General features: G+C 40.7%; 1 protein-coding gene and 1 non-coding gene across 3 annotated transcripts in view; one reads left to right on the top strand and one right to left on the bottom strand.

Annotated features, from left to right (window-relative positions):
* HPSE2 (heparanase 2 (inactive)) overlaps nucleotides 1–24,565 on the top strand; it is a 777,305-nt gene that overhangs the window by 611,261 nt on the left and 141,479 nt on the right. For both annotated transcript variants that reach the window (XM_066238979.1, XM_066238978.1), the window contains 3 exons: nucleotides 853–946; nucleotides 16,130–16,236; nucleotides 21,599–21,713. In XM_066238979.1, coding sequence (XP_066095076.1) covers nucleotides 853–946; nucleotides 16,130–16,236; nucleotides 21,599–21,713 — 316 coding nt within the window. The remainder of the gene's footprint in view (nucleotides 1–852; nucleotides 947–16,129; nucleotides 16,237–21,598; nucleotides 21,714–24,565) is intronic.
* On the bottom strand, nucleotides 18,439–18,514 carry TRNAD-GUC (transfer RNA aspartic acid (anticodon GUC)). The gene has a single exon. It is a non-coding gene; the product is annotated as a tRNA-Asp (tRNA).

Genomic DNA, 24,565 nt, shown 5'->3' with positions numbered 1-24,565 from the left:
GTTTGAGTCAAATGTTCATAGCATAGTATCCACACAACTTGATACTTCACTGAAACTACAACAAAACCTGGACACCACCACAACCATGAGTTCCAAACTTGTTACTACTTTAGAACAGGGCTCCTGGACTTTAATCTGTGTGATTTACTTACTAGTTTATTCATTCATTCACTTTTCATCTAATTTGGAGGTGGTAGGAGAAGGTTGACCACAAGGTGTTTTGCCCAGGGAGGTGAGCAGGAGAGGAGACTCACTCACTGTACTAAATCAGATTTTTGTGGTTGGTGTTTGATTTCTTATTTAAAGGTGTGGAGATGTATAAACATGGTTGAGTATTCTTTCAAACCTATCATACTTTTATCACTTTAAGGTATGGGTATGGGATGGATACTAAATTATTTTCCCTAAGGGGAAATGTAAGCTTTTCTCCATTATCCAATTTGTTTTATGGATTCCTGTCTACTTTTATAGAGCAGGCAATATAGTTTCATGTGACAAAGGTTGAAAAATATCACAATATTAGCCCTCAAATGGAGATGGAAGAAGATTGGACTTTGGGTTGTGAGCATACAATGCAATATATAGATGATGCATCTAGAATTGTATACTTGAAGCCTATATAATTTTATTAACCAATGTCACCCTAATAAATTTAATAAAATTTTTAAGAAGAAGAAAAAAAGAAGAAGTATATTATTTATTTGAAAAGTACCCAGGGTCAAACTTTTTAGGACATAAGAACCCAAGGGAACCCTGGTCTGTTTCTTCAGTCAACAGAGACCTCTGGCTAGAGAAGTGTATGTAGTCTCCTGCTCAAGATTTTATCTGATTCTTATTTTATTTTTATTCTAGTTGCTACATTGATGGCCGGGTGGTCAAGGTGATGGACTTCCTGAAAACTCGCCTGTTAGATACACTCTCTGACCAGATTAGGAAAATTCAGAAAGTGAGTAAAAGGCTGCTGGGAAGAAGTCAGTTTGGGGGTAAGGCAAGGAAAAGTCCCAGGGGCTCAGTTGGACATCAGCACTGTGGGACTGGGGAGAAAAACATACAGTCCAGATTGCATGGTCCAGAGCTCCCTCTCACGGTTGATGATTGTTAATTGTTTTTCAAATTGAGAAGGGTTTGAATGTGATATACCAATATTTAAAAGCCTCTATTTTAATAACAAATCTTTTGTAATAATTTGCTTCTAAACTGTGAGTTTCTTAAGGATAGGTTTACTTTATTTTCTGGGGGTTTTTTTTGCAACGGTTTATTTTGAGTCAGCTTAAGAAGAGAATGATTACATTTTTTCAATGAAATTTTGATTTGGGGAATTGGCAACTCTGAGCCATCTTTACACTATTTCTGTATGTCTTAGAATCAGTTAAATAACATCTTACTTTTGTAGAGATGTGAGGAAACCATATTATATCAGGCAATTACAGGTAGGTCCTATTAACAAGATATCTTTGGTCAGTAGTTCTCAAACTACTGACTACTATAGTCAAAATTACCAGAGCTTGCTCATCAAGTTTCCACTTGATAGATTGAGACTGTTTCCAATTTCACTTCTGATATTCTGATCTAGTATATCTGGAGTGGATTCCAGACATCTCTATGTTCAATACTCATCTGTTAAGTGATCCTACCCAATGCAGATCACATTTTGAAATATACTGGATCAGTTAATTCTGAATCATGAGGATCTTACATCTACAATTTCCATCTGCCTCTAAAAAATGGTGATTTTACATCTTTTGCTACCTAGTCAGGTCCTTTTCTAAGGAACAGGGACCTTTTAAACACTCAACTATTGCAGGAAAATAGCAACAGGTAGGCCTCCATTAATATGGGATGAATAAATAAGTGACCAGATGAATGAACGGCTCATGTACAGAATTAGCTGTGAAATAAAACCCTATTTATAGCAATCACAGGAGAGCACTTTTGACTGCTAACGTGGAAGTCTGTATCCTGTTTTGCATTTATACCAATGTCATACTCAGCTTACAAATATCTTTTTGAGTCCCTTGTTCTCATAGGGTTGTAGAGACTGGGAAGTCTCAGGACTTCTGCACTGTACATCCCAGTCTGATCTCTCTGAGAATGAGGTGCATTGGTCAGCACCCTTATCTGTTACGGCCTTCTACAAGGCAAAGCCTAGGAGAACTAAACGACTTGAAATATATCTGCCGGTGTTTGACACTCGTTTAGTTTTTCATATTTAAATATTTAATATACTTAAATATTTACTGAGCACTTAGCACATATCACACAATGTACCAGGTGCTGGGATACAAAATGGAGTAAGACATGGTGGCTACCCTTGAGGAACTCACACTGTTAAGGTTTAATGCTTACTTTGAGCAGGTTGAGAAACACATTATCTAGTGCAATACAATGTCAACTTATCAAACACTACAGTTTTCTAAATACATTATGCTAATCCAGTATTGCTCTCTAAATAGGGGGGGGGGATTTCTCTCATTTACTTATTTGTACATTATTTCTTTCAATCGTATTTATTGAGTGCTTACTGTGTTCAAGGCACTATTTCAAGTGTTTGTATTACAACTGTGTGCAAGATAGGTCTCATTTTTTTTCCCCTCTCTGGTTTTGACCTGATCAAAGTGGAAATGACATGATTCAGTGGTGCCATGGCACTGACAGTGGAGGTTCTGGTTGTGCTCATCTAATTTTTAAAGTAGAACAAAAAACTCTAAGGCAGAACCAAAGGTTAGGTTCTTTCCTTTCCCTCCACCACCCAGGCCCCCACCACTGCGTACTGCTTCACCATCACAGAGTGTTCAAAGACTCAAATTAATAAGTAAGCTTGCCTCCTGACTTGTGTAGGCAGGGTCTAAGAAACTTAGAGGAAAAGGCTCAAACTCTGTATACAATTAAGATTCAGTCCTATAAAAACATGTCTGATGTACTTGAATGGAGAGGGCAAAGTACAGCTGCAGGAAGGGATAGTGGAACCTCTAAGAAAGATGACCTACATACAGACAGGGGACAGCCAGAATTAGCACTAGGGCCTGGTAGAACATACCCAGAATCCCCTTAGGGCTTGGTTCCTGTTCTGGTTATGTTTGCTGTGTACCAAACTACCCTCAAAACTTAACTAGCTTAAAACAGCCATTTACTACGCTCATGGATTCTCTGGGTCAGAAATTTCCACAGGGAACTGTGAGACAGCTTGTCTTTGCTCCATGATGTCTTCAGCTTCCACTAGAAGAATCAAAGGCTGGTGACTAGAATCATCAGAAGGCTTGTTCCTCATGTGTGTGGCAGTTTGTTGGTGCCAGCTGTCAAATAGCACCTTTGTGGGACTGGTAACTGGGATACCTACATATAAACTCTTTATATAGCCTGGGCTTCCTCCCAGATTTTTAAAGTCAGATGCCCAAGAGAGGACCACCTTTTCTAACCTACTCTCAGAAGTCACAGAGTGTCACTTCAACTATACTTTATTTAGCAAAACAATCAACAAGACTGATAGAGATTCCAGGGGAAAGGTAATACACTTCTTTTTTTTTTTTTTTTTTTTTTTTTTGTATTTTTCTGAAATGAGAAGTGGGGAGGCAGAGAGACAGACTCCCACATGCACCCGACCGGAATCCACCCAGCAAGCCCACTAGGGAGCAATGATCTGCCAATCTGGGTCATTGCTCCTGAGGTGGAGTCCACGAAGCCATCCTCAGCACCTGAGCCAACTTTGCTCCAATGGAGCCCTAGTTGCAGGAGGGGAAGAGAGAGATAGAGAGGAAGGAGAGGGGGAGGGGTGGAGAAGCAGATGGACGCTTCTCCTGTGTGCCCTGGCTGGGAATCAAACCCAGGACTTCCACACACCGGGCCAATGCTCTACCACTGAGCCAACTGGCCAGGGCCATAATATACTTCTTGTTGGGAGAGTGGTAAGGTTCTGGATGAGCATATAGGACCAGGAATATTTTTGCAGTTATTTTTGGAAAATACTGTCTGCCAAAGTTCCATCCTCCCTGTTTCATTCAGTAGCCCTTCAGTGATTGCCCTCACTAGTTTTCTTTTTTCAGTCCTTTTTTACAAAGTTCCTACCAGCTATTGCCATCAATGGGCATCTGTTGGAAGTGTTACTGGATCACACTCCCTGACATTCATGGGCTAGACTTCCATTGGCTGCAGCAGCCTGGACCCGATTGTTAGGGCCTTCAAGATGAGCCATTCACCACAGCCCAGAGTATGTTAGGTTCTGGCCTGCCCTAGGGAGATGAGGTTTGAGAGAAGACCAGAGAAGGGTCACCATACTTTGCCAATTGAAAAGTTGCTTTTCCTATTACTGAAGTCTCCTGTGGATAGAAAGGGAGTATGGGAAATTAGAGCCTAAGGTGCTAATGGGGCAGAGTGGCCAAACTTTGTTCTGTGAGCCCCCCAAAACAATTCAGAAATGAGCCAAGTAAGATTTTAATATGTACATAACTTGAAGCCTCATCTAAAAGACAGAAATGAAATCTGTGGGTTTTTTCTGTACTTTGGCAAGTTCAGAGAAGTCTTCCCCCAGACCCACAATGAAGGAAAAAGACAGATTCCCACCAAAACATACTCACGTGGGATTGATTAGATAAATTAGTGGTAAAGCTCTTTGAATAAGAGATAGGATACAGGATTGGAAATCTGGAGGCTTGGGTTGGAGCTTAGTCTTAGTTGTGTGACCTCAGGACATTACTTACTTTCTCTGATTCTGTTTCTCTAAAGGGAGGATGCTAAAAACATCATCTTCCTTCCCTCTCAGGAAGATTAGGAAGGTCATGGTAAGCTCTGTTTGTTAATTGCTATTGAATGCTAGCTCTTAAGGCTATTATTATTGTGGTTTCAGTTACTGTAGTTATTTTTAATAATTTATGTAACTAGAAAAGCTTCATGCTACCTTTATCCTCAACTTGTTGTTTGCTTTTCCCCTCTTTCCTCTTTCTTTGAACCCTGGAGAATATGGTAGGTGATATTTTTGGCACCAGAAATGCAGTAACTCAATTGCTAAAAACAGCTGTGGTTTCCAAATTTAAATTGCCATTTATAAGAATTATCAGTTTTCTGAGCAGTGGGCAAGTTCTTGTAATATGAAAATCTACATGATGCTTTTGAAAACTAAACAGAGATAGTGTTTGAACAACCCTTCTTTGGATGATCCAGACTTTCTCCATTCCATTAGAATGAGGGTAATCATCTGTACTTTAGGAGATGAATCAAGGGAAAAGAGTTGAGAATCAAACTGTACAGGTAGGAGTCAGATGGGAAATTGGGAGATATTTAGGATACAGTACAGACGGTATAATGTGGATAGCTGGGTTGACTCCAAAACAATGACATAAGGACCAAGAAGAACCACTTTGGCTGAAGTCACTTGGACTCAGTGATTTGTGTCTTCATCTCCTAGAGGAGTCAGAGGAGGAAATAACACTTTTTGATATTATTTTCGGCATAATATTTTTTGATATTATATTCAGTAAGCACAGGAAGGAGTTGGTGAAATCTGAATCATAAGGGAAGTATTTCCAAGAGTACTATCTATATGATTACATTTTGAATACTAAATAAACTGAACAACTGGCTTCCCTAATAGTTGAAAAGTTCCTTCTTCTTTCCTCTTTTTTCTTTCTTCCCTTTCTTCTTTCATTTATCAACTGATTATAGCATTCTTAGTATTTCCCAGACCCCTGAGATAAAATGGTAAACAAACTAATGTGGTGGTTGTCCTCATTGACCTTTTGGTCTAATGGGAAAACAGTTAATGAAACAAGCATTGGTAATAAGATGTGATGTCTCCTATGATAGGGACATATAGGTTGCTACAGATGCTCATAGTGAGAAGAACCTACCTTCTAATGGAAGAGAAATATAAGAAGCCATTCCAGAGGAAGTAACATTTAGGCTAACACCTAATTGATAGACAACTTCATATTTATATGGTCTTCCTAAAGTGTGATCAGAGGACTCCTGGTTATAGATGTACATGGTAGAGGTTATGGTTTATATGGTTCATAATATAACCATGATCATTCTTTTATTACTAACATCATTGCTTATGATTGCTTATAATATTTAATAAAGATGAACTCTTTTGAAGTCCCAATAAATGCAGTAATGTTATGCCACTTTTTCCCAGTGTATCTTAGTTGCAGGGTCATGAAAGTAGGTAAGGTAGAGGAATATTTAATTCTTTTAATTAACAGACCAAAAAAGAAACTTTTGTTCTCAACCAACATTCTGATATACCTGTTTATTCGAGCTTCTTAGGATATCAAGGGGGAAGAGGGTAAAAGAAAAATAGTTATTCTCCAGGATTATGACAAGAACTAGATTTATAAGGAAAACTGAGGACAATAACAATGTTTACCTTTAATAAAGCAAACTGCAAAATGAAAACACATTACTAAGGTAAGAACTATAGTATCACCACAGAAATCAGTATTTGATTGATTGGTTCACTGATTCACTCATTCATTCAATAATATCCAGTGTCTATTTCCATGTTCCAGGTCCTACCAGACCTTATCATTTGGCAGGTGGTCAATAAATGTTAGAGGGAGGAAGGCAGGCTGGGAGGGAAGGTGAATGAGCAAGGTCAAATAGTGGAAGAAGTGTAATGGAAGGTAAATAATGTCTGTCTCATTCACATTTGGATCTAATTGCAGAAGACTCTAATCTGCTCCTAACTTTCTAGCATAGTGTTGAATAGATAGAAATTGATTTAGGCAGCTGTAAGTGGGCTATGCTTACACGGAGGATTAGTGGGAGATTGTCCTCTGGATATGTGTTTAGGGATGAAGGAATGGTCTCTTTGTGGCTCAAAATAATATTGTGCTCTATTTGCTAATACTGAATATTTTATTTTAGAAAAATAATCTTTTATTCTACAGTAGAATAAGGATATAAAATGTAAATAACCCAAGAATAGGTAAACTACACAGGTTTAAAGTGATACAGTGGTGCTAATATTAAATAGGAGGGCTTTCCCAAGCATCCATTTTGATCAAGGGAGGAGAAACATAGCCAAGGACGTACTCAGGAGAGGCAGAGGACCCTAGACACAAACTGTGTATTTTTTATTTCCTTGTATGTCACTCTAATTCCTTGAGTGACGTTCCTGTGTGATTCTAACTTTTATACAGAGAGAAGTTTATACAATTGGGAAAAGAAACAAAAACAAATTTGCACATTTCAGAAATACATCTGATCAAATGGACACATTACGAGGGGCTGCCTAGGGCATTAGTAGAGGCCTGTGAAAGTGGAGAGCTGGAAGTTTAAACTTCATGAGCTTCCCAGCAAATTAGCCTCTGTGACTTCACTTGGCTGTGCATCTGCAAACGGGAGAGTGTGACCCGGGGAAGCTTTGGCTGTGCTCTTCACATGGAAGACACTAATGATAAATCAGGGACTAGCTGGAAAGGATGTTTACCACAACAGAGCTTTAAAGTTGAGGTCATTGTCATTTCACAAGCCATATTTTCTTGATTCTTAAACACGAATAATTATAAAATATACCATCAATTTTGTAACAGTTGGGGGAAAAGGTAAATAGCTGACAAGTTTCTTTTGATATTATGAAAAACATCCTGATTTCAAAACCATTAAAGTGTAAAAAAATGAATTATTAACTTTCAACATTATAATTGTATTAACTTTTAGTTATAAATGCCATTTATGAAATGCATCATATATTACTAACCCATTGAAGAAACCAGTGATTTGCTCAAGGTCACACTTGCTAAGTAGTAAAATTAGAATTCAAACCTAGGCCCATCTAACTGCAGAGCCCACATTCTTATCTGCATCTCCCATACTTGTTAAGCATTTATTTTATAATCCACATAATATTTATATTCCTAACCACCCAGGATTAGGAAAGCTTTTAAAGAAGAATACTGACTATTCCTAGTGAAAGAATAGCAATTTAATCCCCAAATCAGTTGATATAACCACGGTGGATGTCTAGAAATCATGATTGAATGAAAGCTAAAACCACAAAATTAGATAATATCTAATGTTGCCACAAAATTAGATAGTGGAAGAGGACAAGGCTTGTTCAGGAAGTGGTTTGCATTTCTTCACTAGACTCCATTAATATGTTTCATATGCTTTTGGTCCTCTTATGTGCAAGGCAATGACAATAGGGAGCTATGTGCTGCCACACGGGAGTGGGGAGATTATAGGGTTTGTTCTAAGCGAGAGGAAATTAGCTCTGAGGCTGGCGGAACCTACCCCTTGTCAATGGGACCCTATACACAAACTGTGTATAGGCTGTCCAGTAAGATTGAGGAGTTGATTAGATACAAAAGGACTAGGGAAGGGAGGAAGACTGATTTACGTGCAAATAGCTTCTTTCCAATGTCATCTCCACCAGCACTCATTCTTGAACATGGCTTTGAGACTCTGTGAAACTTCCTTCTTTCTTTTCTTGCATAATTTCCTTGCCTCCCCAGTGACTTTATCTTTTCTATGTATGTCTTATTATTAATTTTACGTTTTTTTTGCAATTACATTCAATTGCTTTTCTGTGGTTTGAGATAACAAGAGCAGAGAATGCAATTTTAAATCCTAAAAATGACACTGAAGCCACAAATTAAAAATTGATCTAATACCAGAAGAAAATGGGCAAATGTGGCACTCCGGAACAGGGAGATGATAAAAAGAAATTATACAGAAAAAAAATTAATGAAACTGACAGGAAGTACATTAGACAGAAGAAATAAATCAAGAAGAATGCGATGAGATATTGGAATGACTGAGCTTAGAATAGCCCAGCTTGTCTGACCTCAGAAGGACATATTAAATATGGAAGCAGTTTAGTCATCCAAAAGCTTCTAGGTCTCCTCAAACAGGAAAATTCAATTAGAAAGTGGGCAGAGCCCTGAACGGCAACTGGAAGGACTTGATTTTTGCTGTTACGGTTTTGAGGCTGTTAGCTATCGTCTCTGAAACTCAGCCTTTGTATCAGTAAATATCATCTCACTTATTAACACATAAGTTATTTTATTGTCTCATTATAGGTACTTAATAAGCATTCTATAGGGTATGCAAAAAGTGAGAAAAAAATGTGGCTTTCTCAAGCTGCTTATGGTATAGGAGGGAAAACAAATAGGCAAACAGAAATTACAACTCATATAAGAAGGTTAGGGTCAGAGACAGACTCAAATAACTTTGGAGCCCAGAGGAGAGAAATAATTTTCTGAAAGGTTGAGCAAAGTTCCACAGAGGAGGTAACAAGCAAATTAAGCCATGAAAAAAGGTCAGACAACATGGCCGAGGAATGTATAGGGAAGAAGGTAATCAGTGAACACCTAAAAGAAGATTGTGTTGTTGAAGAGGTGAGTCCATTCTATGTTGTAAACCACAGGTGTTGTGGGGAGGAAGGGCAGAAGAGGTAGCTAGGGGAATTATAAAGGATCTTAGATACCAAGTTAACTAAAGCAGTTGGCATTGTATCCCAGTGGGTCAGTGGTTCTCACTGTCATTTCATGATGTCTAGCATGCTCCATGAACAAATGGGTAAATTAGACCATGGATTGTGTGTAGTTATTGGCTCCTTAGTTTTTCTCCAAGATAAAGAAATATTTCATAATTCTGGTAAATGAAAAGAATGTTACTGTGACAACTGTGAATTCTTTTTTTTTTTTCTTTTTGTAAATCATTCTCCAGAGTACTGCTTTTGATTTCATTAGAAACAAGTTACTGTAAGCACATCTCCTAACTGACCACACAGACCTCTCTCTGTGATTACACACAGCAGTGTGGAGCGTGAACTAAAGAGGGGTGGACTTGGCAGGAAGACCGCGAGAGAAATGTTAAGACCCAGCTCTCAGAGAGAGGCAGTGAGGAAGGAGAAGGCGAATGGAATGACCCCGTCATCTAATATAGTAGGTAGCTTAAAGTAAAAAACACACTAGAAGAAACATAGGAAACATGGAAAGAAACATAGGAACATTACCGAACTCTAACCAGGACCTCTTATAAATATAATATGCAACAGTGAGGCAGAGGTAGCCCGAGAGGAACTCTGTATGTAGGTAAGGTTTAAGAAGCTCCCAGAAGCTTAGAACTGATGATACAGGGGACCAGTACTGGTTTATTAAAGAGCGACTCTTCCCGAGGTCCTGGGGAAGGATGATTTCTGCGTAGATGAGATGCTGGAATTAATGGACTCCAGCTTCTTTTGGAGGGTGGGCCTCCTGCCAGGGCTGATTAGCCCAGCTGGCCTGTCCACTCTTCCTGTTTTATTGCTTCCTTTCTCATTAAGGAAGGTGTTGGGCTTGGATAACCATAAACAACATGTCTGCTGCTACAAGGCTACTATCTCTTGCACAGCCAGTTGCTGAGACCAGGTCTCAGGAGTCTTTTTTTTTTTTTTTTTTTTTTTTTAAAGACTCAGGTCACAGTTTTGGAGAAACAGGAAAGGGAAGTCCGGGTTTGAAACTGTGCAACGTAAATGGTTATTTTTGTATTTTTCCTTTTTTTCCTTTATAAAAGCATTCAAAGAGGTAGAGAAAATAAAACTTAAAAAAAAAAATCAGTGCTGTTTTTCCTAACCTCTCTCTTCTCTCTCATTCCTCCCCCTTCAGCATGAAATAGTCCTGATGCCCTGAGCCCTGAAATGTGAGGGAAGGGTGCTGGGTTTCCTCCATACCACCCCGTCCACAGCAGGCCCAAGGATTCTGATCAGCCCTGAGCCACTTGGTGAGCTAGCTGTTCTGTGGGTGCTTCCAACTCCCTTGTCTGAGTGCGCCCAATGGCGGAAGCCTTTCTGGAACAAAGAGCTCCTGAAAGGGAGCCAGTGCTCCCCTTCCCTCCACCCTCGCCTCAGTCCTCTCAGCACTGCGCTTCTCTTCCCCAGACAGCGTGTTCCTTAAGATGACCTTCACTGGCACATCATTCCTCACCAAAAACATACCCGGGTTTTTTCCCATCCTGAAATTTTCTCTCTTCCTGCACAGGGGGAATCAGATTTACGGAGAAAACCACAGTGTTGAACTATACCTTCAGTTTCTTCAAGTTTCACTTTCTAAGGGAATTTTGCAGGTGGTTCCATCTGGGGTGGGTTTTTTCCTCTCCTATTCTGCCTGTACGGATTTCCTCCCAGGTCCCCGCAGGCACCAGCCTCGGTCCCTCCCCAGCACATCACCGCGACAGATTTCTCCGCCTGTGGCAGGCATTCAGTTCATCAAGCCTCTCACCCTGTTCCAGTCAGTGCTCAGAAAATCCCTGTGGACCTGTGACTACTCGCAGAACCTTTCATAGGAATACGTTCTAGGGCTCTCTTTTGCACAGAACATTTCATGTAACTCGTTTAGGTTTTATATCAAACTTCTACTTCACTGTGTGTTTTTGTTCATGTGGCTTCTCTAGAAAAAGACGGGATTGCTCCTTTTGTTGCCACCTTGAAAATGCTTCCTCGTCCTGGTCTTCCCTTCTCCCCTGTTTCAGTCTCCCTGTTCCTGATTCCTGCTGTTATTACTTCCCAAATACAGTGTGTTCGTAAAGTCATGGTGCACTTTTGACCGGTCACAGGAAAGCAATAAAAGATTATAGAAATGTGAAATCTGCACCAAATAAAAGAAAAACCCTCCCAGTTTCTGTAGGATGAGGGCAGCATGTGCGCATGCGCAGATGATGACATAACACCATGTATACAGCGGAGCAACCCATGGTCATGCCAGTGGAGATGTGGATGGTACAGAGGAAAGTTCAGTGTGTTCTGTGGCTCGCTAAATTCGAATCCGTGACCAAAGTGCAACGTGAATATCGGTGCGTTTATAACAAAGCACCACCACATAGGAATAACATTACTCAGTGGGATAAGCAGTTGAAGGAAACCGGCAGTTTGGTGGAGAAACCCCGTTCTGGTAGGCCATCAGTCAGTGACGAGTCTGTAGAGGCTATACGGGATAGCTACCTAAGGAGCCCTAAAAAATCTGTGCGTGAGCCCACATCGAACTGCACTGAATAGGTATGAAACTGGGAGAGTTTTCTTTTGATTTGGTGCAGATTTCACATTTCTATCATCTTTTGTTGCTTTCCTGTGACTGGTCAAAAGTGCACCATGACTTTACGGATACACTGTAGGTCACCACTAGATAAATGAACTGTTCTGAATACTAATTATGCTAATGTGAATGATCCAAGTGCATTTAATTTTTTATCAATATCTTTTTATTTAGAAATTACCGTATTTTTTGCTCCATAAGACGCACTTTTCCCCCCCAAAAGTGGAGGGGAAAATGCATCTTATGGAGCAAAAAACACGGTATTTTATTAAATAAAACAAACCATTTGGTTCAGAATATTTTTTTCTTATTTTCCTCCTTAAAACCCTAGGTGTGTCCTATGGTCAGGTGCATCTTATGGAGCGAAAAATATGGTAAATTTAATGGTTACAGGTAAACATTTCCATAGTATTTGAACTGTTGATTGCCTTTTAAATTTTAAATAGGCCTTTCTCTGCTACTCAACATGCATCTGGCCTACTACCTACCACTACAAGCATGTGTCCAAAAGAAAAGTGACCAGCTCTAATGTTAGATTGATCCAAACATAATTATATATGTTTTGGACAAGGAGAGTAGTCTAGATCATTTTGATTTTTACTTTAAGACCTTGCCATATATACTAGATATTTTTTTCCAAATGCATTATAAATAATTTTATAATATTTATTTTGTTGAATTTGTTGGAGTGACATTGATTAATAAAATTCTATAGGTTTCAGGTGAACAATTCTATAATATGTTACCTGAATATTGTATTAGGTGTTCACCACCCCAAGTCAAGTCTCCCTCCATCACTGTTTATCTCCCCTTTAACCTCTCCTGTTACCCATCCCGCTGTCCCTCTTTTTTTTTTTTTTTTTTTTTTTTTTTTTGTATTTTTCTGAAGCTGGAAACGTGGAGAGACAGTCAGACAGACTCCCGCATGCGCCCGACCGGGATCCACCCGGCACGCCCACCAGGGGGCGACACGCTGCCCACCAAGGGGCGACGCTCTGCCCACCAGGGGGCGATGCTCTGCCCCTCCGGGGCATCGCTCTGTTGCGACCAGAGCCACTCTAACGCCTGGGGCAGAGGCCAAGGAGCCATCCCCAGCGCCCGGGCCATCTTTGCTCCAATGGAGCCTCGGCTGCGGGAGGGGAAGAGAGAGACAGAGAGGAAGGAGAGGGGGAGGGGTGGAGAAGCAGATGGGCGCTTCTCCTGTGTGCCCTGGCCGGGAATCGAACCTGGGACTTCTGCACGCCAGGCCGACGCTCTACCACTGAGCCAACTGGCCAGGGACGCTGTCCCTCTTCTAATCACCCTGCTGTTGTCTGTGTCTATACATTCTTTTTTTCTTTGCTGAATCCCTTCACCTTTAATGTACATATGCAGCTTTATTAAGAGATTACTCACATAAGAGTCGCCCTTTAAAAGTGTGCAGTTCAGTGGCTTTTAGTATATTTACAGAGTTGTGAAACCATCACCACTATTTAATTTTAGAACATCTTCCTCACCCCTGAAAGAAATCCCATACCTGATTGTAGTCACTCCCCATCCTCCCCCTCCTCATCTCCTTCTCCTTCTCCAGCCCTAGGAAACCACTAATCTGCTTTCTGTCTCTATGGACTTGTCTATTCTGGGTATTTCATATAAATGGAATCATAATATGCAGCCTTTTGTGTCTGGCTTCTTTCACTGAGTTTAATGAATTCAAGGTTCATCATAATGTAGTATTTACCTTTTTGTTTTGTTTTGTTTAACCAAACTCCTGTTCTCCAAGTGCCTCATTTCAATATCTGTCTGAGCAAAAATAAAATTCTGAATATCCTAGAAGCTAAAGACAAAAAATAAAACACCATCATATTATTCATCTTTAGTTAGTCATTTTTTAGTTCCATTTGGGTCAAGCACTATGAGTAGTGTTGAGAAGAGAAAGAGAAGGATCTGTAGTGTCCTCAATGACTCTTCTTTTTCTGGGTGCAAAGGGGAATTCTTATTTAATCCTGAACATTCTAATTTGACTGCCACTATTAATTCTCAAGATTTTTGTTCCATTCTGGATCACTATCTTACTTGCATCTGAAATTTTTAAAATATTTTTACAACTTTGCCCGCTTGGATTTTAAAATAGGTCTCAAATGATACAAATGCTCTAGTAGATGGGGGCAAATGGCAGGGACTGTACCTAGGAAGAGACTTAAAAACAATCTGCTGTCTGCCCATGGGTTTGGGAGAAGGAAAGTTCTGACATATATGCTGTGCCCCATATATAATTATATATGTTCTGAGGTACAGAGAATGAATTAAAATCATATCCTGAACTACAGTGAACTATTATCATCAGTTCGTGCCGAGACCTGCTTTGTTTCCATTTTCACCTTCATCTTTTATCCCCACTCACATCCTCTCCCTCAAATACATGCCTTTCTTATGTATTTGATACATATCTTTAAGAGACATGTATCTTTATATACTACAGTATTTAGTATTATCGGGTGTGAATGAGTAATTACATAAATAATATTGTGCAATAAATCTCATTCTGTTGCTTTTCTTTTTTTAACTTACCACTAACAGGTTTAAAGCTTTCAAACCTGTTCATCTTGCTGGCTTTACATTGAATTTCTTGCTCTAACTGCTACGTGATATTTTATGGCATGTATCCACCACATTTTACCTTTCTCTTCTTCTAGCAATGGACACCTGCCACACATGGAGACATAGTGAACATTCTCATACTTGTCTCCTTAGAACCTAAGGGGAAATTGCTGGGCCATAGGACCTAACTAAATATATGATTGTATTTATCCAGCACCTCTTGTGCATAACCAGTGTCTCCTCAGTCCCAACTTCTGCTCTAGCCATCTCTGCAGAGACCAGAGATAGGCAGGCGCACAGGCTACAACCAGAATGGTGTTGGTGTGGTGCAGTAGGGCCTCGCCCCACGTTTTCTGTGCTGGGCCTTCTCTAAGGCAAAGAGATGGAACGCAGGGAACCTGCTCAACACTCGTGCCTGCACAAGAAAATGAGGTCATGGGGAGAGGAGGTCAACAGTTCCGAGGCTGCTCTTGACCTTTGGAAGATATGAGGCAAGGGATTAATACTTCCCCTTGTTCCTTCTTGAGTGACAGTTCCTCAGACATGGTTGATAAGACTTTTATCGAGATCCCTGTTGGATTGAGTACAAGTTGCCAACATTGGTTGCCAACTTGAAAATGCTTCCTTGTGCGGGTTGTTCCTTCTCCTCTGTTTCAGTCTCCGCGCTCCTCATTCCTGCTGTTATTACTTCCCAAATGAACTACCTATAGACAAGCCTTTGTCTCAGGCTCTGCTTTAATAAGCTATGCAGTGTACAACATCATCCCTAAGTACTGCCAGATTGCTCTTGAAAGGATCTGAGCTCTGATCGGGGTACTTTGGCCAATCTCCAACTTGTGGATCAAAGACTGGGCCATTTCAAAGCTTCAGGGAGTCATCTTTTGACTAGAGGCATTGCCTTTGCTTGGAACACTGCTCCCTGTGTAGGATCTTTCACCTATGGGTCAGTGATTTTTCCTTTTACATTTAACTACAGTTATTTCAAAATGTGGTTGTGATATATATACATGCCCTGGTAGTTATAAAATTCTCCCAAACATTGATCTCTGCCCTTTCTCATGATTCATAACTTCTCACGCATGAACAGAGCACTCATTTGTAGATGAGCTGTGCTAGAGTATTAAGAAAATTTGCTTCTCAATGCTCGTTAACATAAAAATATCATAGATTGTTTTCCAGTGAAAGGTGCTGCGGTCAGTTTATGTTCTGGAATATGCACTTGTTCTTTTGTCATGTTGCATTTGCACAGGAAAAAAAATGATCATTTCTTTGAGTGGACATGTATCAATATTAGTGTGTGTGTGTGCGCGTGCGCGCGCGCGCGTATGTGTGTGTGTGTGTGTGTGTGTGTGTGTGTGTGCGCGTGCGCGTATGCGTATGCGTATGCGTCAGGTCACTATACGGAGGGCATCAACATAAACAAAGCACAGGTCATTACCACCTGGAAGCAAGAGATTGGGGCATTTCCTTAAGGGAATATGTGTATCTTCTCATCTGGGCACTGCTTTTTAAAATGTCACTATCCCCTTTTGTTGTGTGAACAGGTGGTTAATACATACACTCCGGGAAAGAAGATTTGGCTTGAAGGTGTAGTAACCACGTCAGCAGGAGGCACAAACAACCTATCAGATTCCTACGCTGCTGGGTTCTTGTGAGTATCGCTTGTAACTTCACTCCCAGGGGCTTTGAGGAAACAGGACGGTGAAGCTGTGCCAGTTGCTCAGTATTCTGCCCATGGGTGGGGGGGTGGGGGAGGTTGTTTCCCATTGAAAAATCTTCATCCATTGATTTGTGAATGTGTTGAACCATTAAACAGTCATAATTAGGGAATCGGCTAGATATTAAAGTGTCAGGCACAGGCATCAGAACAACATAGCAGCAACAGTAATCATCAAAGTAGTAAGTTTATATAATGTCTCCAGTGCAAAATATAGTGCTGACAACATACATCTTCTCATTTAATTTTCACCATGGTCCTGGGAGACAGGTAAGAGTAACACAAGCATTTTGCCCTCCAGGGCAAAAATGGAGGAAGACAAGAGATAAGTAAAGTCATAGCACGTAAGTGCCATAATGATAATAATTTTAACCTCTATGTTGTTTACTATGTGTGGAGCTCTATATAAAGTGCTTTATATGCAGTTATTAATTTAACAGCCAATGAAATAGATGCTATTACTTTATAACAACTCAGTGATAGAGATGCTGTTATTAGTTAGCAGCGGAGATTGGACTTGAGCCCAGACAGTGTGCGCCAGAGTCCAGCCTCTTTGCTGTTACATCAGACCACCTTTTTTTTCTGCTTCACAAGGTCTGTCTAGAAAAGAAAAGTGATAGACCTGCAAAGGAATCAAGAATTTCTCCGATTGGGAGGATCGGGGAGGGCTGGGTGGGAAAAGTAGCATTTGAATGGGACGTAGAGAGATGACTCCAGTTTCTGTAGGTGGGGCATGGTGGTGATGGGATGGGGAGCACCTCGGCTGAAGAAACAGTATGGGCAAAGGAGGAGGGGAGAGGAAGTGATTCGTGTGACAGACCCTTCAGCATCCACAAGGATGTAGGAGGGCTGAGACGAAGGAGGGGTTCACCATCAAGTCATGGAGGGCCTTGGAAAGCAGGCAGAGGAAATGAGGCCTTGTCTATACTTAGACACAAGCCAATGAAGATTTTGGAGGAGAGAGACACCATCTGACCTGTATTTTAAAACGTCGGCTTTAGCAATAGCACACTCAAGGGTCTGGAGAGGCAAGGGATGGGGAGACATTCAAATACATGCAGTGTCTGGAGAACAATGTAAGCCAGAAAAATAAGGGTCTCTGACTGGCCTGCCAGTGTTCCATAGCAGGGACAGACCCTCAGGACCACGGATTCGTCTAGTTCTGTGGGCCTGCCTTTTCGGCTGAAAACAAGTTCCTACTAAGAAGCTTCTTTGATACATTTGTGGAGGACAGATCAGACCAACCAAGTAGATGGCCTTTACAGATGGAATCCTGCACGTGCAGATGAAGATACTGAGTCATTGTAATACACCGTGATACCCTGGGTCTTTCATCTGTGGTCCTTGGCACCTAACACTGCGTGGCACAGAGTGGTTGTTCAGTGAGCATGGTTCAAATGAATGAAATGAAGTGAATCAGCATTTGACTCATTGTTGCTGAGAGTCTTCTTTCAAAAATATACTCCTCACTGGGTGTCACTTTGAGCCCTGGGGCAAGGGTAAGAAGCCAGATTGGCAGTCAGTACCATAGAGGACCTCTTGTAATCATCAATGGAATGGCATTAATTAGCTCAGTTGTGGCTAAAGAACCCTGCTGCAGGGCCCAGCAATCAGCCCAAATGCAATAAGTGTTTTCACGATGAGAGATACCAAAGACCTTCATGGAGGGAGCTGGAGACAGACCTGTCTTTTTATGCATGTCAGCCAGATATCCCTAGATCTCTACAGTCATTCTGTAGAGCACTGATAAACAGAGTTTAGTTCAGACTCCCATTGCTTGGTTGGCACACTCTGCTCCTGGTCTTCTTAGTTACCTCTTTTTTTTTTTTTTTTGTATTTTTCTGAAGCTGGAAACGGGGAGAGACAGTCAGACTCCCGCATGCGCCCGACCGGGATCCACCCGGCACGCCCACCAGGGGGTGATGCTCTGCCCACCAGGGGACGATGCTCTGCCCCTCCGGGGCGTCGCTCTGTTGCGACCAGAGCCACTCTAGCGCCTGGGGCAGAGGCCAAGAAGCCATCCCCAGTGCCCAGGCCATCTTTGCTCCAATGGAGCCTCGCCACGGGAGGGGAAGAGAGAGACAGAGAGGAAGGCGAGGGGCAGGGGTGGAGAAGCAAATGGGTGCTTCTCCTGTGTGCCCTGGCCAGGAATCGAACCCGGGACTTCTGCACGACAGGCCGATGCTCTACCACTGAGCCAACCGGCCAGGGCCCTTACTTACCTCTTGATCAGCCATTTGCTCTCAACTCCGCTGACAGCTACCCAGCATTGTGCCCTTTGAGTTCAGTTCTCTTCAAGGGGCATAACTTGCTTCCTAGGGGAAATAAAGTAAAGCATTATAGTAAGTTTCAGAAAGTTAGCAAGACATTGAAAAGAAGGCCTTTTTTAGCTTTTTTTTTCAATATATAGCATAACTGTGAGCTTACTAGTATCATGCAATCATGAATCGGAGTTATTTACTGCCAACTATTCAAAAGTACTTTTCCCCATCTGGGCTTTGAGATTCTTTGATGCATTGCAATGTGCCCTTGGCATACTACTGTGTCTCCAGCTTCTCCTAGTGTCTGGTATGTAGAAGATATTCAGTAAACTTTTGTGGAATGGAAAATGACTACGGTAACATCCTGAGTGAAATATTTCAGTCAGCTTACTGCCTTTCTCTACTTCAGCATAAAAGGGGGAGCTGGAACATCATTTATTTCCCCCTCTGAGGACTTACTACTACAGAAGAAAGACAAAGATAACTTCAGTACTAACCTTCCACTCTGAAAAGCCGTGGGGAAGCGGCAGTTCTGGCTGTAGTCCTTTCTGAACGCTGTCGGGATGTGCATATCGGGTGTGAGCTTGGGAGAAGGATGCATATTCTTCCCCCTCGTGTTAGAGTGCCTTCAGAAACTCCCCATATACCAGCAAAAAAATCAGATTTACTAATAAATATGTATTTGTTAATTTTATATATACAATCTTTGCAGTTGATTGTGTGAGACTGAGAGGTCACAAGTAGGAATTGGATACTATGCCTATAAAAGTCTATGTATAGGTATTCACATACCCAGTGTTCAACAAATGACTTACATGGTCACGTAAGCATTTTTTTAAAATACTCACTGCTGAGAACAAGGCCTGCATTTATAGTTTATTAGTATTCTTGAATAAGTAATGAGTGAACAAGTGGGATCTTTTCAAATATAAAAATAACAAAATTTGGTCTGTGTTGACATCCAGATCCTATTGGATATAGGGACTCACATATATGTGATTACATATTTACTCATCATTCTGTTTCTTCATTTATTCAACAAGGACAGGTATAGAAAGGAGAGTAAGACACACTTGTTTTTATAGATAAATAATTGTTAGATATAGACCCTATTATATCTGTGCTATTCTCATATTGAAAGAACACTGATTTAGGAGGCATCTGCCCAGAATTCATATTATATTATAGTTCTACCATAAGACATTTAATAGTGTGTCTCAAAGGAAAAACTAAACTTATTATCCTGATTTCACAGGGTTGCTAAATTAATAAAAATAATCAAGGCAAGTAGCTTAGGCATGTGATATTCTAAAAGTAATTTCTATTCCCTGGGTTATAACATCCCAATCTAAACAACAATAACACAAAATATTCTAATATATTATTGTTAATTTTTTTTTTACATTTAAAACTTTTGTTTTGTTTGGTTGTTTTATGTTTGTAACTCTATCAATAAATATTTGCTAATTTTATGAGAATAAAATGTAATTGTCAATGTGAAAAGTATTTGAAAACACCAGTGATATTCATTCATAATATAAAAATTAGCAATGGTTTTTATTCCAGTAAGGAAAACCTTAATTCTATTAAGTCACTGGTTTGGAGATTCACATGGTTTCAGATTTGGGAAATTATAACTATGCATAATTTGTCCCAGTATGCTGAATGGTGATTCTTAAAGTTCCTGGAATCTAATTTGATCCAGATCAATTTCAAATAATAAAGAATATTGAGCACCTACAGTGTACTAGGAACTGTGATGGGTGTTTTGGGATACAAAGCTAAAACATATGTCTGTTCTTGATGAGTTTATAACCAACTGGGAGATGGCAGAGAAATAAGCAAGTGATTGTCATTTAGTGGGCTGGCAAGGGCTCTGAATAAGAGTTCTGGGAAGTACGGAGGAGGAAGGTGCCACTATTGACTGGGGCAGCAGAAGTTAGAAGGAGTCGACACTTGACTTGGGAATAACAGATGGAAAGAAATTTGCCAGATGGGATGGGTTAGAGGAAGAGAGTTAGGGAATACCAAGCAGAAGTTAAAATATGTGAAGACTCAAGAAAGCTTGTGAAAGCATGGTATATTTGGGCAGCCAAGAGTACTATACACATATGCTTAGGAAAGATTGCAAAATGCCTTGTCTCTTATACTGAGAAGACTGAAGTTCTCCGTCACGTTTCTTACACATATATTAAGAAGTTTCCATAAGTTTCAGAAGTAAGACTACAGGGAGAAAGAGAAAAGTAAATGAATTCATGAATGAATGAATGAACTAAATTTGTAAACAACGAAGGCTAAGTTAGCATGGTGGTTGGAAGAACAAAGAGAACCATACTTTGAAGGACAGTATGTGCTAGAAAGTGAGTGTTGGGCATAGAAGGTTCTGTGATAAGCGTGTGAACAATACAGGTCCTCCACTGTGACGTGTGTGTGATGGTAGCATACTTGAATCCCTCTATAGTTAGTTGTAGTACCAAGGACAATTATTATTGCATCGACTGTTGGTAATATATGAGGGATGCAAATGACTGGACCACTCTTGCACAGGTCATAGGAGTACTGAGTTAGAGACACATGAAAGGTACCTGTACAGTGATAGGGTAAGCAGGAGAGTATAAGTCACGAAAAGTATAGTGTGTGTGCTCCTGGGATTGTGTATCCTGTGGCGGGGGGGGGGGTAACAATTAGGCTTACAAGTGGCTAGGGTGTTTGTTTTCTTTTTAATATTACAGGAATAAGAGATAAGTCATTAGCAACAATCCATTTATGACCAAGGGAAATTCATTTTACTCTCCTAAACCTCTGTTTCTTTTCCTATAGAATGAGAGGTTAGATTTGATCATCTCTAAAATCTCTTCCAGCTGTGTAATCAACACTTAAAATAATCTTCCCCTTTAAGGAATGATGTAAATTTGGTAGTGGGGAGTTAATTTATATGTATGTGTGTGTGTGTGTGTGTGTTAGCCAGTCACTGTACAGCTTGTTATATGCCATTTAAAAATGTATTGATGTAGCTTTTCCCCCCTGCTTTTTAGATGGTTGAACACCTTAGGAATGCTGGCCAATCAGGGCATTGATGTGGTGATACGGCACTCATTCTTTGACCATGGATACAATCACCTCGTGGACCAGAATTTTAACCCATTACCAGTAAGTGTGAGATAAAAGATTCCCAGCCTTTTTTTTATGTCATTTAGTTCTTTTGACTGTGTCTTGTTCCACCCTGGGAGAATTTTTCTTTTTCTGTTACCAGTTAATTTCATAAAGTTGGACCGAAGCATTCTTGACCCATTTCACAGACTTTTGGCTATATCCACCATCACCTACACACACCCCTATATGTGCATGTATGCACACACAAACACACACACACACTTATACATTTATATATAACATACTTATGCATTTATTTACTACTATAATTTGAAGAAACCTTGTGCAATTGAGATTCCACATCTACTTGTGGCCTGTTTGAACTCTGCTTGAGAGTGAATTTTTCCAGATTGTTTTCTTTAACGCTAATAGGAGACATTAGTTAATGTCAGATGCAGCATGTTGAAAGCAGATGGGAGAGCACTGGCCAAGATCAGATACAGTAGGAAACGTCTCTTGGAGAGTGGATGAATGACGTGCACTTGCAGTTAGATGTTGGTCCCTATGTGACAATGAGCGGATTTGCCCAGAGCACCAACTTCTCTAGCAAAGCAAAGGAAACGAAAAACTAAAGAATGGCAAAAGCAGAGGTCTGGGTTTGGTGACAGAGCAGTCGAAGAAATCCCACATAGTCCAGAAAGGCTGTGCTTATCAGAAATATTACAAGGGCCATTCTTTTCACAGATGTCTGCGTCATGATACAAGGTCAGACTCCTCTCATTAATGCAGAGAATGCCAGAGCTAGGATCTCCCTTCAAGATGATCCAGTTCCATCTCACATAACAGGGACTGATAGCCCAGGGTTGGAATAAGAGAGCCGGGAGAGCCAGCCCTAGAAACTGTCCCTGTGCCCTGGTCCAGTGTTCTTTCAGCAGAAGTACTGCTTCGCTGGGATGCACAGCAAACAAACCCAATGGAACCAGTGAGTGTTCCTGCCACTTGCTTCCCTCTGCCTGTTCCCAGGTCTGAGCAAAGAGGCCTTCGAACCTAGAACAGAGAACAGCTTAGCACCCAAGAGCACCATTTCCAGGTCTCAAAACAATGCCTCTAGTCAAGAGTTATAAACAATTATTGTATCTCTGATTGCACCTCACTCCACTTAAATCATATGCTAAAACTGACGGGCACAGTCTACTATCTACGGGCACAGTTCTCTATCTACTCTTTGTGGTCATGCACAGTGGGCCACTGTGATGAATCAAAAAGATAAGCTACTTTTATTCACTGGGTCAGGATACCTCTTCAAAGTGTATGTGGGACTGGGTATGGAGGGGTGGAGAGGAAAATTTCAGTGCAGAACCATAGGATGTTGTGGGGGGTTTTTGAGCTCATAAACTTGTAGAGATAAAATAACAATTAGAAAAGTATCTTAAACAAATATAATGCCACACAAAGATATTTATGGATTATCAGGTAGCGAGGAGGAGACTAGTAATAGTTAAATGAATATATATATAAATAGGGTCCTATAACAGTCAGGGCTCCTTTAGAGTGTGTGTACAAGGAAGTCTTCTCTGAGAAGGTGATGTTTAAGCTAAGAGTCCAATGACAAGAAGGAGCCAGCCATGCGGATTTTGCAGAATAGCTTCCAGAAGGGACGAGGCTAGCACAAAGGCTTCTCAGCACACGTGTTTGAGGAAACACAGAGTAGTGGAGTGATGGGGGCCTGGTTGGACATGAGGTTCTGCTGGAGTCAGATCACAGAGGGCTTTTTAAGTCACAAGGGGTTTGATTTTTTTCTGTAAGTAGAATGAAAAGCTGTTGGATGGTTTTATGCAGGGAACATAACATTTTTAAAAGATCACCCTGGTGTAATTAATGCATCAAATGTGAGTTATAATTTGTTTAATAATATGGATAATATTTAATTTACAGATGACTTTTATATATGGTGCGTCAATAGTGCTCTGAACACTGTTCTCCCTTCCGTCTGTCCTTTCTTTTTTCTTTCTTTTCTTCTCCTTCCTTCCTTCCTTCCTTCCTTCCTTCCTTCCTTCCTTCCTTCCTTCCTTCCTTCCTTCTCTATCTACTCTTTGTGGTCATGCACAGTGGGCCACTGTGATGAATCAAAAAGATAAGGAACTCATAGCACTTATAATCTGGTGAGGCATACTGAGAAATAGAAAATAAATAAACATACAAACAAAAGAATTACATCTTGACATAATTGCTCTGAAGAGAGTAGATAAGTAGGACAACTCATACTTACTTTGCTGAAGAGAAACTGTTGCAGGAAACAGAGGAAGCGACTCCCGGAGGACAAAGACTCTCAGACAAGTGCTAGAGGAAGGAGGGTTTGTTAGCTGGTGAAGCAGCAGCACCGTGACCCAGAAAAGGCAACAAAACAGAGCTCCATGAAGTTAGCTTTTCTGAGTCTTATATACGGTGTGTCCGAAAAGTCTTGGTGCACTTTTGACCGGTCACAGGAAAGCAACAAAAGACGATAGAAATGTGAAATCTGCACCAAATAAAAGGGAAACTCTCCCAGTTTCACACCTATTCAGTGCAGTTCGATGTGGGCTCACACACAGATTTTTTTAGGGCTCCTTAGGTAGCTATCCTGTATAGCCTCTACAGACTCGTCACTGACTGATGGCCTACCAGAACGGGGTTTCTCCACCAAACTGCCGGTTTCCTTCAACTGCTTATCCCACCGAGTAATGTTATCCCTATGTGGTAACGCTTCGTTATAAACACGACATTTTCACGCTGCACTTTGGTCACGGATTCGAATTTAGCGAGCCACAGAACACACTGAACTTTCCTCTGTACCGTCCACATCTCGACTGGTTTGGCCGTGTGAGCTGCTCCGCTGTATACACGGTGTAACGTCATCATCTGCACATGCG

Source organism: Saccopteryx bilineata, chromosome 7 (assembly GCF_036850765.1).
Source record: "Saccopteryx bilineata isolate mSacBil1 chromosome 7, mSacBil1_pri_phased_curated, whole genome shotgun sequence".
In the NCBI taxonomy this organism is placed as follows: Eukaryota; Metazoa; Chordata; class Mammalia; order Chiroptera; family Emballonuridae; genus Saccopteryx; species Saccopteryx bilineata.
The sequence above is the reverse complement of the archived record's forward strand: the minus strand, read 5'-3'. Positions and strand labels throughout refer to the sequence as shown.